General features: G+C 65.8%; 2 protein-coding genes across 2 annotated transcripts in view; both read right to left on the reverse strand.

Moving 5' to 3' along the window:
- Window positions 1–291, reverse strand: part of CNPY2 (canopy FGF signaling regulator 2) — a 3,739-nt gene extending 3,448 nt beyond the window's left edge. Inside the window, exon 1 of the mRNA XM_026048941.1 lies at window positions 280–291. Coding sequence (XP_025904726.1) covers window positions 280–291 — 12 coding nt within the window. The remainder of the gene's footprint in view (window positions 1–279) is intronic.
- Window positions 292–584: 293 nt separating this feature from the next.
- The window catches only part of PAN2 (poly(A) specific ribonuclease subunit PAN2), an 11,888-nt gene continuing 1,152 nt past the window's right edge, over window positions 585–11,320 (reverse strand). The window contains exons 2-25 of the mRNA XM_026048947.1: window positions 10,700–10,869; window positions 10,389–10,509; window positions 10,177–10,254; window positions 9,804–10,071; window positions 9,234–9,576; window positions 8,252–8,348; window positions 7,372–7,491; window positions 6,742–6,861; window positions 6,537–6,665; window positions 6,170–6,369; window positions 5,803–5,945; window positions 5,368–5,474; window positions 4,807–4,905; window positions 4,268–4,344; window positions 3,727–3,868; window positions 3,114–3,251; window positions 2,341–2,400; window positions 2,077–2,167; window positions 1,845–2,002; window positions 1,622–1,765; window positions 1,252–1,431; window positions 1,026–1,119; window positions 734–931; window positions 585–655 (exon numbers count right to left, since the gene is read on the reverse strand). Of these exons, the coding sequence (XP_025904732.1) occupies window positions 621–655; window positions 734–931; window positions 1,026–1,119; window positions 1,252–1,431; window positions 1,622–1,765; window positions 1,845–2,002; window positions 2,077–2,167; window positions 2,341–2,400; window positions 3,114–3,251; window positions 3,727–3,868; window positions 4,268–4,344; window positions 4,807–4,905; window positions 5,368–5,474; window positions 5,803–5,945; window positions 6,170–6,369; window positions 6,537–6,665; window positions 6,742–6,861; window positions 7,372–7,491; window positions 8,252–8,348; window positions 9,234–9,576; window positions 9,804–10,071; window positions 10,177–10,254; window positions 10,389–10,509; window positions 10,700–10,869 (3,312 nt within the window). The 3' untranslated portion in view covers window positions 585–620. The remainder of the gene's footprint in view (window positions 656–733; window positions 932–1,025; window positions 1,120–1,251; window positions 1,432–1,621; window positions 1,766–1,844; window positions 2,003–2,076; window positions 2,168–2,340; window positions 2,401–3,113; window positions 3,252–3,726; window positions 3,869–4,267; window positions 4,345–4,806; window positions 4,906–5,367; window positions 5,475–5,802; window positions 5,946–6,169; window positions 6,370–6,536; window positions 6,666–6,741; window positions 6,862–7,371; window positions 7,492–8,251; window positions 8,349–9,233; window positions 9,577–9,803; window positions 10,072–10,176; window positions 10,255–10,388; window positions 10,510–10,699; window positions 10,870–11,320) is intronic.

Consider the following 11,320-nt stretch of genomic DNA (forward strand, 5'->3'; position numbering starts at 1 on the left):
GGCAGCGCCACGGGCAGCCCCGGGCGAGCGACGAGGACCCCGCGGCGCCGCCAGGCCCCGGCCCGCGTGGCGCTCGGCCCCGCGCGGGGGGAGGAGCCTGTAGAAACCACGCCCTCTGCTTGACCACGCCCTCAGGCTCTCCCCCCGTGGGCCCCGCCCTCGTCGTGATGACCACGCCCTCCTCGGGCCGACCCCACCCTTTCCACGGGGGCCACGCCCTCCTGGCGCTCCCCCCGCGGCGGCCACTGCCTGCGTGGGCCACGCCCCCAAATGTAGGACACGCCCCCGCATGTAGGACACGCCCTCTTTAAACTGGCCCCGCCCCTAGGGGCGGGTCAAGCGGGAGCGTCGGCTCCTCCCTCCCTCCGGCGCCGGCTCTGGCTCCCGTTCCCGCGCCCGTTCCCATTCCCGTTCCCGCGCCCGTTCCCATTCCCGTTCCCGCGCCCGTTCCCATTCCCGTTCCCGCGCCCGTTCCCGCGCAAGGAGGACGCGGCGCCGCGCTCGAGGCTGCCTCGCTGCTTTATGACCGCGGTCCCGGGCAGCGCCCCCAGCGCCGCCTCCGCCGCGCAGCGGGGCCCCGCGCTGCCGCTTCCAGCCGGGAGCTTCGCCCCGGGGCCCGCTCACAGCGCCAGCACCGGCGGGAAAACCGAGGAATCTGCCGGGGACAAAGCGGAGCGTGAGGGGGGCGGCGTTGGGGGCCGCGCCGGGGCCGCCCTGCTCCCCCCGGCCTTACGCTTGGGGCTGCCCTGGCTCTCGGGCTCCGGCACCTTCCAGTCCAGCTTGCGGCCCTTCTCGTAGAGGCCCTTGAGCACCTTGCGGAAGTCCTCGGCGTCGCTGCCGTGCCGGCTCAGCTCCACGTACTTGCGGTAGAGCTGCAGCGCCGTGCGCGCGTCCTCGATGCTGTCGTGCGTCTCGCCCTGGATCTTCAAGTCTGGGGACGGCGGCTGCGTGAGGAGGGGGGGAGGGTGCGGGGGGCTCGGGGGGGCCTCTGCGGCCCCCAAGGCGCGGAGTGAGCGGTAACTAACCCAGGAAGTACCAGGCGAGGAAGCGCAGGGAAATCATCCTCTTCCGTGGGATGTGGAAGAGGTAGACGGTGTCGATGACCTGGTCCTTGGGCACCTGGCGAGCAGAGAGCGGCCTGCTGGCCACGGCCCCCACGCGAGCCCCCCAGCCCTGCCCCGGGGCCGGGGTGGGACACAGCCCCCCGAGCCCGAGGGGGGGCCCGAGGGCCGCGCGCCGCGCTGTGCTCACCATGAGGTTGATGACGCGGAAGTCCTTCTGCAGCCCGTGGCCCACAAACTTGACGCCCACGTCGATGAGGAAGCGCAGCTTCAGGTAGGTGGATTTGAGAGTGGTGAGGTGCTTGGAGGAGATCTTGGCGTCCAGGTCTCCCGGCTTGATCCCCGAGTACTGGGTCAGGTAATCCACCACCTATGGAGAACAGGGCCGCGGTGGCACCCGGGGAAGCCTGGGGACGGTTCCCGCCCGCTTCCCTTTGCCCCCAAGCCTGGGGCTGGCGCTGACGTTCTCCTCCGCATCCCGAGGAGAAGGAGCCCTGCGGCGGGTGCGTGTCCTCCCCGCGGGACGGGGAGCTGAGCGGGGCCGCGCAGGGCGCCCGTACCTGCTCCTGGGTGGAGATGTAGTCGTCAATGAAGGGGACGCCCTCGTTGGGGCCCTGCCCGCGCACACACGTGATCCGGGCCACCGACATCTGGCTGGGCTTGATAGTGGACTTGGTGCCGTCGCTGCGCAGCTCGGCCTCCTCCTGCGGAGCGGAGCGGGGCGCTCGGCACCGGGCACCGGGCGCCGCTCCCCGCCGGCCCCGCGCGCGCCCGGCCCCTCACCTCGTTCAAGGTGACGAACTCGGCGTCCAGCCCCACCAGGTCGCCCGCCTGCGGCATCTCGCTCAGCAGCAGCGGGATGAAGGTGGCGTGGCACTTGCGCTGCTTGCGGGCCAGCGAGGCCTCGGCCAGCAGCACGCTGGCCTCGATGGGGTTCTTGACTGCGGCACGAGGCGGCGGCACGTGAGGCGGGAGCCGCGCGCCGGCCCCGCCGCCCCGGCCGCCCGCCACTCACTGACGAGGTTGTACTTGGCGTTGAGGTTCCTCCGGGCGTAGTAGAGGATGGCGGGCACCTTCCAGCTCATGTCGAACTGCACGGCCTCGCACTGCGGGGCAGCCAGGGGCATGGGGGAGCCCGGCAGAACCCCCCTCTCTCCCTCCTTCCCTCCCTCCGCAGGGTCTCGCCTCCACACAGGGACCCAGGGGCCGGGAGCCAGCGCCGATGTGCCAGCGCCCTGGCCACGCAGCCCCCCGCACAGCGCCCGCCCCGGGCACCTACCTTATCCACGGGCTCGATGAGGAAGTCGTTGAAGAGGTACCACTGCTGGTGCGTGACGCCCTGCGGGGAGGCACAGACGCTCCCCATTAGGGGCCCCCCCAGGCAAGCGCAATGACTCCTCTCCCCTGTTACCGGGGAAAGGGGGTGACGGTGCCATGTGGGAACTCCCGCCCTTCCTGGGACGCGGCGGGGAAATCCCTGCTGGCCTGAGCGGCGCTGATGTGTAAAGATGTGGGAACGAAGCGCCGGGAGCCCGGCCGGGCAGAGCCTCGGCCCAGCTCCTCCCCGAAACTCCAGGGAGATGTAACCGATAAGAGGCAGGGGCGCAGCCCTGACCCACTGCGCGCGCCGCACCGCGCCGGGGATTCCTGCCTCGGGCACCGCTCACAGGGACGTGCCCGCACGGCCCCCTCTCCTCTGGAAGGGGAGGAGGTCCCAAACCTGACCTGGAAGCGCAAGGACACGCTAGCCGCACGCCCGCCCCGGAGGAACTGCCTGCAGGCAGTGTGGGAAGAGCGTTTCCTCAGCCCTTTCCTCTCCGCCAGCTGCACGGGAAGCACTTGGTTTCCTGGCTGTATCCACTAACCTAACCTGTATCTGTAGCTCATGCAGCTGTATCTACTGGCCTACAAAATCAGCGGTTCACCAGGAGAGCGGGGACGGGTCGGCGACGCTCTGCGATCCCCGAGGGCACCGGGCGAGAGCCCGCAGTCCCGGCAGGGCTCCCGAGGGCAGCGTGCGGCTCTGCGCGCTCGTGCCGCGGTGCCGCTCACCTCTTTGCGCTGGTGGTAGGTCTCCCCCACTTTGATGTGCCCCACGAGGCTGCCCCCTGTGCGGGGATCCAGGATGTGGACGACGGTGGCCATCAGATCGTAGATGTACACGGAGCCGGGGTCATCGGAGGGGCTCAGCTGCAGGAGGGAACCAGCCCCGGAGGAAACACAGTCACAGAATCACACAAAGGTTGAGGTTGGAAGGGACCCCTAGGGATCATCTAGTCCGACCTTCCTGCTCCAGCAGGGACACCCAGAGCACAGGGTGGCATCCAGGTGGGTTTGGGGACCTCCAGAGCAGGAGCCTCCGCAGCCCCCCTGGACAGCCCGTGCCGGGGCTCGGGCACCCTCACAGTCAAGAAGTTCCTCCTCAGGAACCTCGGAGCCCGCGCGACAGCGATGCCCCAAGGCGGCTGCCTGGCACTGAGCTGGGCTCACACAAAGCCCAGAGCCTGGCAGGCGCCTGTCCTGGGAGCCTGGAGCTTCCCGGCTGGCACAGCAGGGAAGTGAGGGCCCCTGCTCACCCGCTCGCAGCCAGCAGCGCACGGTGCTCGCACAGCTCTGCCTCCACGGCCCCGCGCCACGCGGCCCCGAGGCTCTCGGCAGCCTCTACCTCCTCGTTCTCGCTCCAGTTGCAGATGTCCAGCTCCTTGTTCTTGCTCAGCCTCATCTTGATGGCGTGGGGGATCCAAATGTTCTTCAGTTCCTCCACGGAAGAGTACGAAGGGCCCAGGTCAGGGTTCCCCAGCTCCTTCCTGCCCGGAGAATCATGGAAGGTCATGGTGGAAGGAATCACAGGTGGGTTTCTTCATGCATCCTGGGCAGAATCCAAACTGCCCAAGCCACATATGGGTCGGGCTGTTCTTAACACTGTAAAGAAGAGGTGGGACCAGAGCTGCTGTGAGAAGGGTCTGGGAAAAGGCAGCCGTTAGAGTCAGACAAGGAGGGCCGATGCTCAGGCCTAGACCCTTTCTTGTCAGAAAAGGGAAGGGGACTCCAAAATGGCAATGACTGCTCCACTTCAGAGCCTGCAAGGCGCTACAGAAGAGCAAATAATGACTTCATGAGAGGAGAAGCAGCTCCGAGTCCTCCAAGGCCAGGAGGAACATCCCCGGAGGTGTCAGTGCCCACCTAGAGCCGTAGCAGATACCTACCATTCGCCAAGAGAGATTTCTTTGCCTCTGGAGATCTCAAAGCCTCCTCTCTTCATTAGGGCTCTCTGAAAGGCATACTGGCAACGAAACACAGGCAAGCGTCAGCACGGAGCGAGTCCGCGCTCGGGAACACGTAGGTGACAGCCCAGGGCAGCAGTGAGGGAAAGACAGGGACTTTAGAAGGCAGTGACAGGGAGAAAAGCATCAAGAGGAACCCAGGTGTCCATCAGCTCTCTGCCGGGCCCTGCGTTCTGGGAAACGGGCACTGTCTCGTTGCTCCTAGGTCCTGGGGAACTGGGGAAACGACAGAGTGAGTCTACCGGAGTCCTGTCAGCTTTATCCTGGCAGGAGATCTTGTCTTTTCCAACTGCAACCGCGCAGCTCGCGCTACAAGCACGGCCAAATAGCAACATGTCCTCTGCAAACAGAGCACGGTGAGGTCTGAGTGGAGAGCAGGAGCCCGCTGCGCAGAGCGGGGCGCGCAGCAAACCTGTGTGCCCAAGGAACAAGCCTGCTCTGCCCCGGGGTGCCTCCCCCACCTCGGCCTGTGTCTTCCAGAAATCGGCCTCCTTGGAGCTGTTCACCTCACAGTTAATGACCAGGACGTCTGGCAGACAGCGGATATTCCGGGTCTGGACCTGCGGAGAGAATGGGAGATGGAAGCAGGTCAACACTGAAAACCAAGAGAAGCTCCAACGGGACTGGCATGTGCCACCCGTTCCCTCTGCCAACATCGCTGCCTGCAGAGGTTCCTCCCTGCTGCCTGGGTTCCTCATAGCTGGGCTACTGTAACGGAGAGCGCGGCTGGGAGCAGCCCCTTGCCTCTCCAGGACACGGGGAATTGCTGGGAGCAGGTGTGCTCCGCTCCCAAGGGAGTCCCCACGTGCTCCAGGGGCCCTTGGCGCGCAGGAGCTGCAAGCTGCATCCAGCACCCGCGCAGGGAACGCCCCACACACACCGGCTCGCAGTCCCGGCGAGGAACCCCAGGAGCTTCCCTGTGGACCAAGGGAGAAACTGCCCGGCCTGCAGCACGGGCTGCGCACCCCTTCCCGCGGAGCCCCCCGCAGCGCGTGCCGCGCTGGCGTCCCCCCCAGCCTCACCGTGGGCTGGTACTTCTCACAGTTCTCACACCAGGCCTGCGTGCTTTGCTCCAAGCAGATGCTTCGCTTCAAAATCTGCGCAAACTCATAATCCTTCACGGGCTTCTCTAACGGGAGAAAGGAGAGGAGCGTCACCTTCCAACATGCTTTACCAATTAAGCTCAGCCAAACCGCTGGGGCTTTCCTCGCAACCACCAGGGAGAAGGTCAAGCCCCAAAAGTGCCTTTCTGTAGCCAAAAGCCTGGCTGGAAACCCACAGCCAGGCCTTGGGCGCTGCCCCTGACACCGGCCCGGCCACGGCGGAACCTCCTCGTGGCCGGCGGCTCCGTCACCGGGACCCGCTGCCCGCGGCTCACGCCCAAGGTAGGGAGCCCCGCTCGGCCCCCGCCCCAGCAGCAACGCAGCGGCGTTGGCCACGCCGGGCCCTGCCCTTACCGGTGCTCTCGGGGTAGGAGAGCGTGAAGAGCAGCGTGGAGGACACGCGGACGGTCTCCTTGCCGCAGCGACACATGCTGCAGTTCTCCATCTCGCAGCTGAAGAGCTGCCCGATAACGGAGTCCCCCGAGGTCCCAAAGCTGCTGCAGAGAGAGAGCTCGGGGGTTAGCAGGGTCCCGGCGGCGCCGCGGGCTGAGCGCTGGGGTCCTGCAGTCTCGCAACACACGGTTCAAAGCCTGTGTTAGGGGCAGCCCCTAGCTCAGTGCAGCCTTTGGGGTGTAGAGAGAGCAAGAAAGCTCTCCCCAGGGATGGATGGTGGCCTTTGGGAGCCAGACCCCTCGGTTGCTCCGGCACTGCCGGCGCTCACCTGCTGCCGGCGCCCCGGTAGGCCTGCGGAGCCTCCTGCTCCTGGGTTTCCTGGTGCAGCTGCGTGAGGATGAAGCGGTTCCAGCTCTGAATGAGGCGGCCCAGGTTCACCTTCCCCGTGGCCTCGTCCGAGTCGGCCAGGATGAGCCCCAGAGCAGAAGCCTCTGGGATGGTGCGGAAAGCCCGCAAGAAGTTGCTTCCCTGGGGACGGGGCGAGGGTGACACGTCACACAGGTCAAACGACTGGAGTTTCTCAACAGTCTGATGCATCCTCCCAGGTCCAGCCCCATTCTGCTGCTGCTCCACAGAGCAGGAGTCTCCCCCAGCTGCCCTGTGGCAGCTTCCTGAACCCCCTCAGCTCCACCAACCTGGCACGGGTCTCCTCTGGACAGGTCCAGCATGTGGAAGAGCAAGCCGAGCTCGCAGCCCAGGCAGAACTCCTTCTGGCACAGGTGGTTTTGGACGAGGCAGCGCACCGGCTCCAGGAAGTAGAGCACCTGGCACACACAGCAGGCCGCGTTGGTCGTGGGGCGCCGCGGTGGCCTGGGGCGGCAGAGCTGCCACGGCTCCCACCTGGATCATGCAGTTGCAGTAGGCGTTGGGGATATGGGGCTCCAGGCCGGCGAACAGCGTCTTGTTGTAATGCTTGAAGTCAAAATCTTCCAGCCCCAGCTTGGAGTATTTGATTGTGACCTGGGCGGAAACACGGCGCGTCCAAGAGGAGCGCCAGACACGCGGCTGCTTCTCCCGGAGCCGCGAGCGGGAGCTGGGGCCCGGCAGGCCTGCAGTACTGCCACCCCGGCTCAGCCTGGCAGCCTCCTCTCCTCCCCGCGCCCCGAGGGAAGGGCTGCCTTCCCGTACCGGTTGGCCACCACGTGGGCTACCTTCCTGAACTTGTTGGTCACCATGTGGGCTACCTTCCCGTATTTCCTGGCCTCCATGTGGGCTACCTTCCCGTATTTCCTGGCCACCATGTGGGCTACCTTCCTGAACTTCTTGGCCACCATGTGGACTACCTTCCTGTTGGCCACTACGTGGGCTACCTTCCTGTTGGCCACTACGTGGGCTACCTTCCTGAACTTGTTGGCCTCCATGTGGGCTGCCTTCCTGAACTTCTTGGCCACCATGTGGACTACCTTCCCGTACTGGTTGGCCACCATGTGGGCTACCTTCCTGTACTGGTTGGCCACCACGTAAGGCTACCTTCCTGTACTTCTTGGCCACCATGTAGAGGTGCGGCTCCTCCTCGCGGCCGATCGGGGACTCGGGCACTTGGCTGAAGCTGTCGAACTCGGTGTCCAGCTCTTTCAGTCGGTAGGGGATCTGTGAGACGGAGAAGGGGAAAAGGGCAGAGCCTTGAGGCAGGGCTTACGTGAAGCAGCAAGGACCAAAGCGAGCGGCTCCCGGGCTTTCCTGTCTCCTTGAATGGGCAAAGGAATAAACCAGAAGGGAGTGGGGCCCTCCCTGAACCTGCACGGAGCCTCCACACCTTCCTTCTTACAAGGAATTCATCACTTGGGAAACTACAGTGGCGCCGCAGGGAGGCACGAAACACACCGTGTTTTCCCAAGGGCGAGGGACGTGCCATGAAGCCGCGAGCTGGCGCTGCTCGCAGCTTTCCCTGGCACAGAGCGAGGTATCAAGAGCACTTTGCTCCCAGCCTGGCAGGGGGACTCCGGCGCTGCCCAAAGGTCGGCTCACCCAGCGATCCTGCTGAGGGAGGGCAGTGGAGGCTGAACCGCAGCCCTGCTTCCTGCAGCATCCCAATCCTAGCAGCTGGGCGAGCAGCTCCGAGCTCCCCAGTGCAAGAGGGACATGGAGCTGCCAGAGACGGGCCAGCGGAGGGCAACAGGGATGAGGAAGGGACTGGAACTGGAAGGCACTCTCGTACAAGTAGAGACTGAGCGAGCTGGGTCTGTTTAGCCTGGAGAAGGGAAGGCTGAGAGGGGATCTGGTCAACATGGATAAGTTCATGGAGGGGGAACGGAGGCAGGGATGGGCCAAGCTCTTCTTGAGCGTGGCAAGGGCTCCATCCTTCCCCGCGGCGCGGCGCCCTGTGGAGCCAGCCCGCCCCGCAGCCTACCTGGTTGCGGAGCTTGGTCCGTGGGTTTGGGGCGTAGCCGATGAACCCCACTTTCTTCATGGTGCGCAAGATCTCGGGATCCACCGGCGGGGCGCGCCTACAACACACAGCACGGCTCAGGGAGGCTGTCCCTGAGGACACAGGCTGCCCAGGGTGGCTGGGGAGGCTCCTGCTCTGGAGATCCCCAAACCCACCTGGGTGCCACCCTGTGCCCCACGTCCTGGGTGTCCCTGCTGGAGCAGGGGGGTTGCACTGGGTGGTCCCTAGAGGTCCCTTCCAACCTCAACCATTCTGCGATTCTGTAGCTCACGGGTGCCCTGCGGTGCTGTTGAACTCAAGGCCCTGCTGCACAGACACATCGGGGGACACGCGGGACAAGGGGCTCCCGCTCCGTCATTCCACTCAGGAACATTCCCTTTCTGCTCCAACACAACACCCGGGCTGGCGGGATCGGGGCTGCCCTGCTTAGCTCAACGGTATTTATAGAGGGCTCAGACAGAGGAATAAAGAAAGCAATTTTCAGGTGCCCAGGATGGAAGTAGGACGGAAGCAGCACCTCCCTGCCACGGACACGGAGGCCGGCTGTGCTCTGCTGCCTGCACACGTGGCCAGTCACCACCGCTGAACGGTGACGCTCTGCACACGTGGCCGGTCACCACCGCTGAACGGTGACGCTCTGCACACCCGGCCCCGTCACCCCCGCTCAGCGGTGACGCTCTGCACACCCGGCCCCGTCACCACAGCTGAGCGGTGACACTCTGCACACCCGGCCCCGTCACCACAGCTGAGCGGTGACACTCTGCACACCTGGCCAGTCACCACATTTCACAGCAGACGTGACCAGGAAGGGTCCCCGGTGCCACCCGGCATCCCGCTCTGCGCCCCAGAGGCAGGGAAGGAGAGACCCTTTGGGAGCAGCTCTTGGCGACCCTCAGGGGAGCAGCTCTACGGGAGCTGCCCCAGCGGGAGGCCGGCAGCTCACCGGGGTGCAGGGGCAGAGTTCGCAGCGGGCCAGTCCGACAGCAGCGTCTCGCTGGTCAGCGGCACGGGGATGAGCGAAAGCGGCACGAGGTCCTGGTTCCAGTCCAGGTGGGGCAGCGTGTCGACCATGCAGGGCAGGGCGAAGTCGGTCTCGCGGGAGTAGGCGTTGAAGGTGACCTCGGGGGAGTCGGCCCAGAGGTGCACGCAGCCCTCGGAGTCGCCGAACGCCAGCGCCTGCTTGCTGGCCGACACGTCGAACGTCATGACGAGCGGCCCCACCGTGTTCACGTGGAAGATGTCGGCGGGGTTGGCGAGGCCCGTGGGCTCGCAGAACTGGCACTGCCCTGGGCAAGAGGCAGCGGCAGAGCGAGCTGGCACCCGGCGGCACAAAGCGGCAGCCCCAGCAAGCATGGCAATTCGGCCCGTTTGGAGCCGGCTCAACCAGACGGAGAGCGCCGGGCCACCCGCATCCCGCCGGGATTTGACGCGGAGCCTGGAGGGCGCCGTGAGCGTCACCCACCTCTCTCCGGAGCGGCCGAGCGTGGCCGGGCCGGCTCCCAGCTTCACCCACCTGTCTGGGAGATGATGGCCAGGCGGGAGGTGTAGGTGGGGATGAAGCGGAGGAAGAAGGGGTCGACGTGGACCTGCAGCGGCGTGGTGGCCCGCATCATGCGCAGGTCGTACACCTTCAGGAAGCGGTCGCAGGCCAGGCCGTTCATGCGGCTGGAGAAGCCGCACGTCACCAGCAGGTTGCCGTGCACGTCGAAGTCCGAGAGGCTGCCCGAGTAGGCGTCGAACTCGTGCTCCGCCACGAACGTGCGCAGATCCCGCAAGGAGACCTGCGGAGGCAAGGCGGGCGCTGGGAGCCTCGGAAGAAGCTCCGGGGTGTCCCTGTCCACTCCGGGGTGTCCCGGGGGGAAGCAGAGCTGCGGGGATGCCGGTACCTTCCCTGAGGAGTGGCCGCAGAAGAAGAAGCGGTTTGACTGCCGCATGATGGTGATGCCAGGGACCTCCACGGTGTACTGGGAAGGGGGGAGCAGCAGGGTGAGCGGGGCACCCGGAGCCGGGCCTGGCCGTGCCACGCTGGCGGTGGAGCGGGCTCCCCGGGATGCAGCCCTGGGAGCGGGGCCAGGGACGAGGCCAGGCCCAGCTCTACCTTCTGCGTCTCCTGGACGGTGCCAAGGTCTATCTCGAGCACGTGGTTCTGCAGCCCGCCCACGAGCAGAGTGTTGTTGTCCGTGAGCAGCAGGCTGTGCATGTCCTCAGACTCGTCCATGCTGAAGGAGAGGGAAAGGGGAGGCCTATAACCCCGCTCAGCTCAGGGGGGAGGCCAAGGCCCCCCTCAGCCTCCGCCCAGCAGGCAGAGGGGCCGCCAACATCTCTACCATTAGCAAAGGGGACCGGGAGCCTCCTCTCCCCCAGCACCGGGCCCGCGTAACCCACCTGCAGCCAGGGCGAAACACTCACAGGTAGTCAAAGATGATAAGCCCCCCTCTCGACATGTATTTCAGGTTGGTTTTGGTCAGGAAAAGGACGCCGTTCTCCAGGCTCTGGATGTGGCGGATGTCGTCGCTGCTGTGCACTTGGAAGGAGGAATAGCGCTCGAGCGTGGCGCCGAAGAACGACGTGGCGTGGCCCTGGGAGCAGAGCGGGGCTCACCGCGCTCGCCTGCCCCGGCTCCCCGCGCTCCGGACACGCTACCAGTGACCGCGCTGCTTCAGCCAGCCAAGAGGCTGCTGCTTTTACAAACCCCGCTGTTACACGCCCCAAAACAGGGGTAAATTGCTCAAATTTGTCATTCTCAGGCAGATACAAAGGGACAGATACAAGGGAAGAACGGAAAGCTTTGCTAGCCCAGGAGCCGAAGACAGCAAAGCCGCCCGGGATCAACCTGCAAGCTCCCTTGTAGGTAAACACACCCGAGGGCTCCCGTGCTCCCGGGCGGAGCGGAACGGTGCCGGCTCCTCCACACGGCAGCTCCGTTAAAGAGCAGGCGCCCGGGCTCGGAGCAGGGCTCCGCGGCTGCAGCTCCGTCCGGAGCAGGAGCATCCTGTGCTCGGAGCAGGGCTCCGCGGCTGCAGCTCCGTC

The sequence above is a fragment of the Nothoprocta perdicaria genome, unplaced genomic scaffold (assembly GCF_003342845.1).
Source record: "Nothoprocta perdicaria isolate Ctin4 unplaced genomic scaffold, notPer1 scaffold_589, whole genome shotgun sequence".
Classification (NCBI taxonomy): Eukaryota; Metazoa; Chordata; class Aves; order Tinamiformes; family Tinamidae; genus Nothoprocta; species Nothoprocta perdicaria.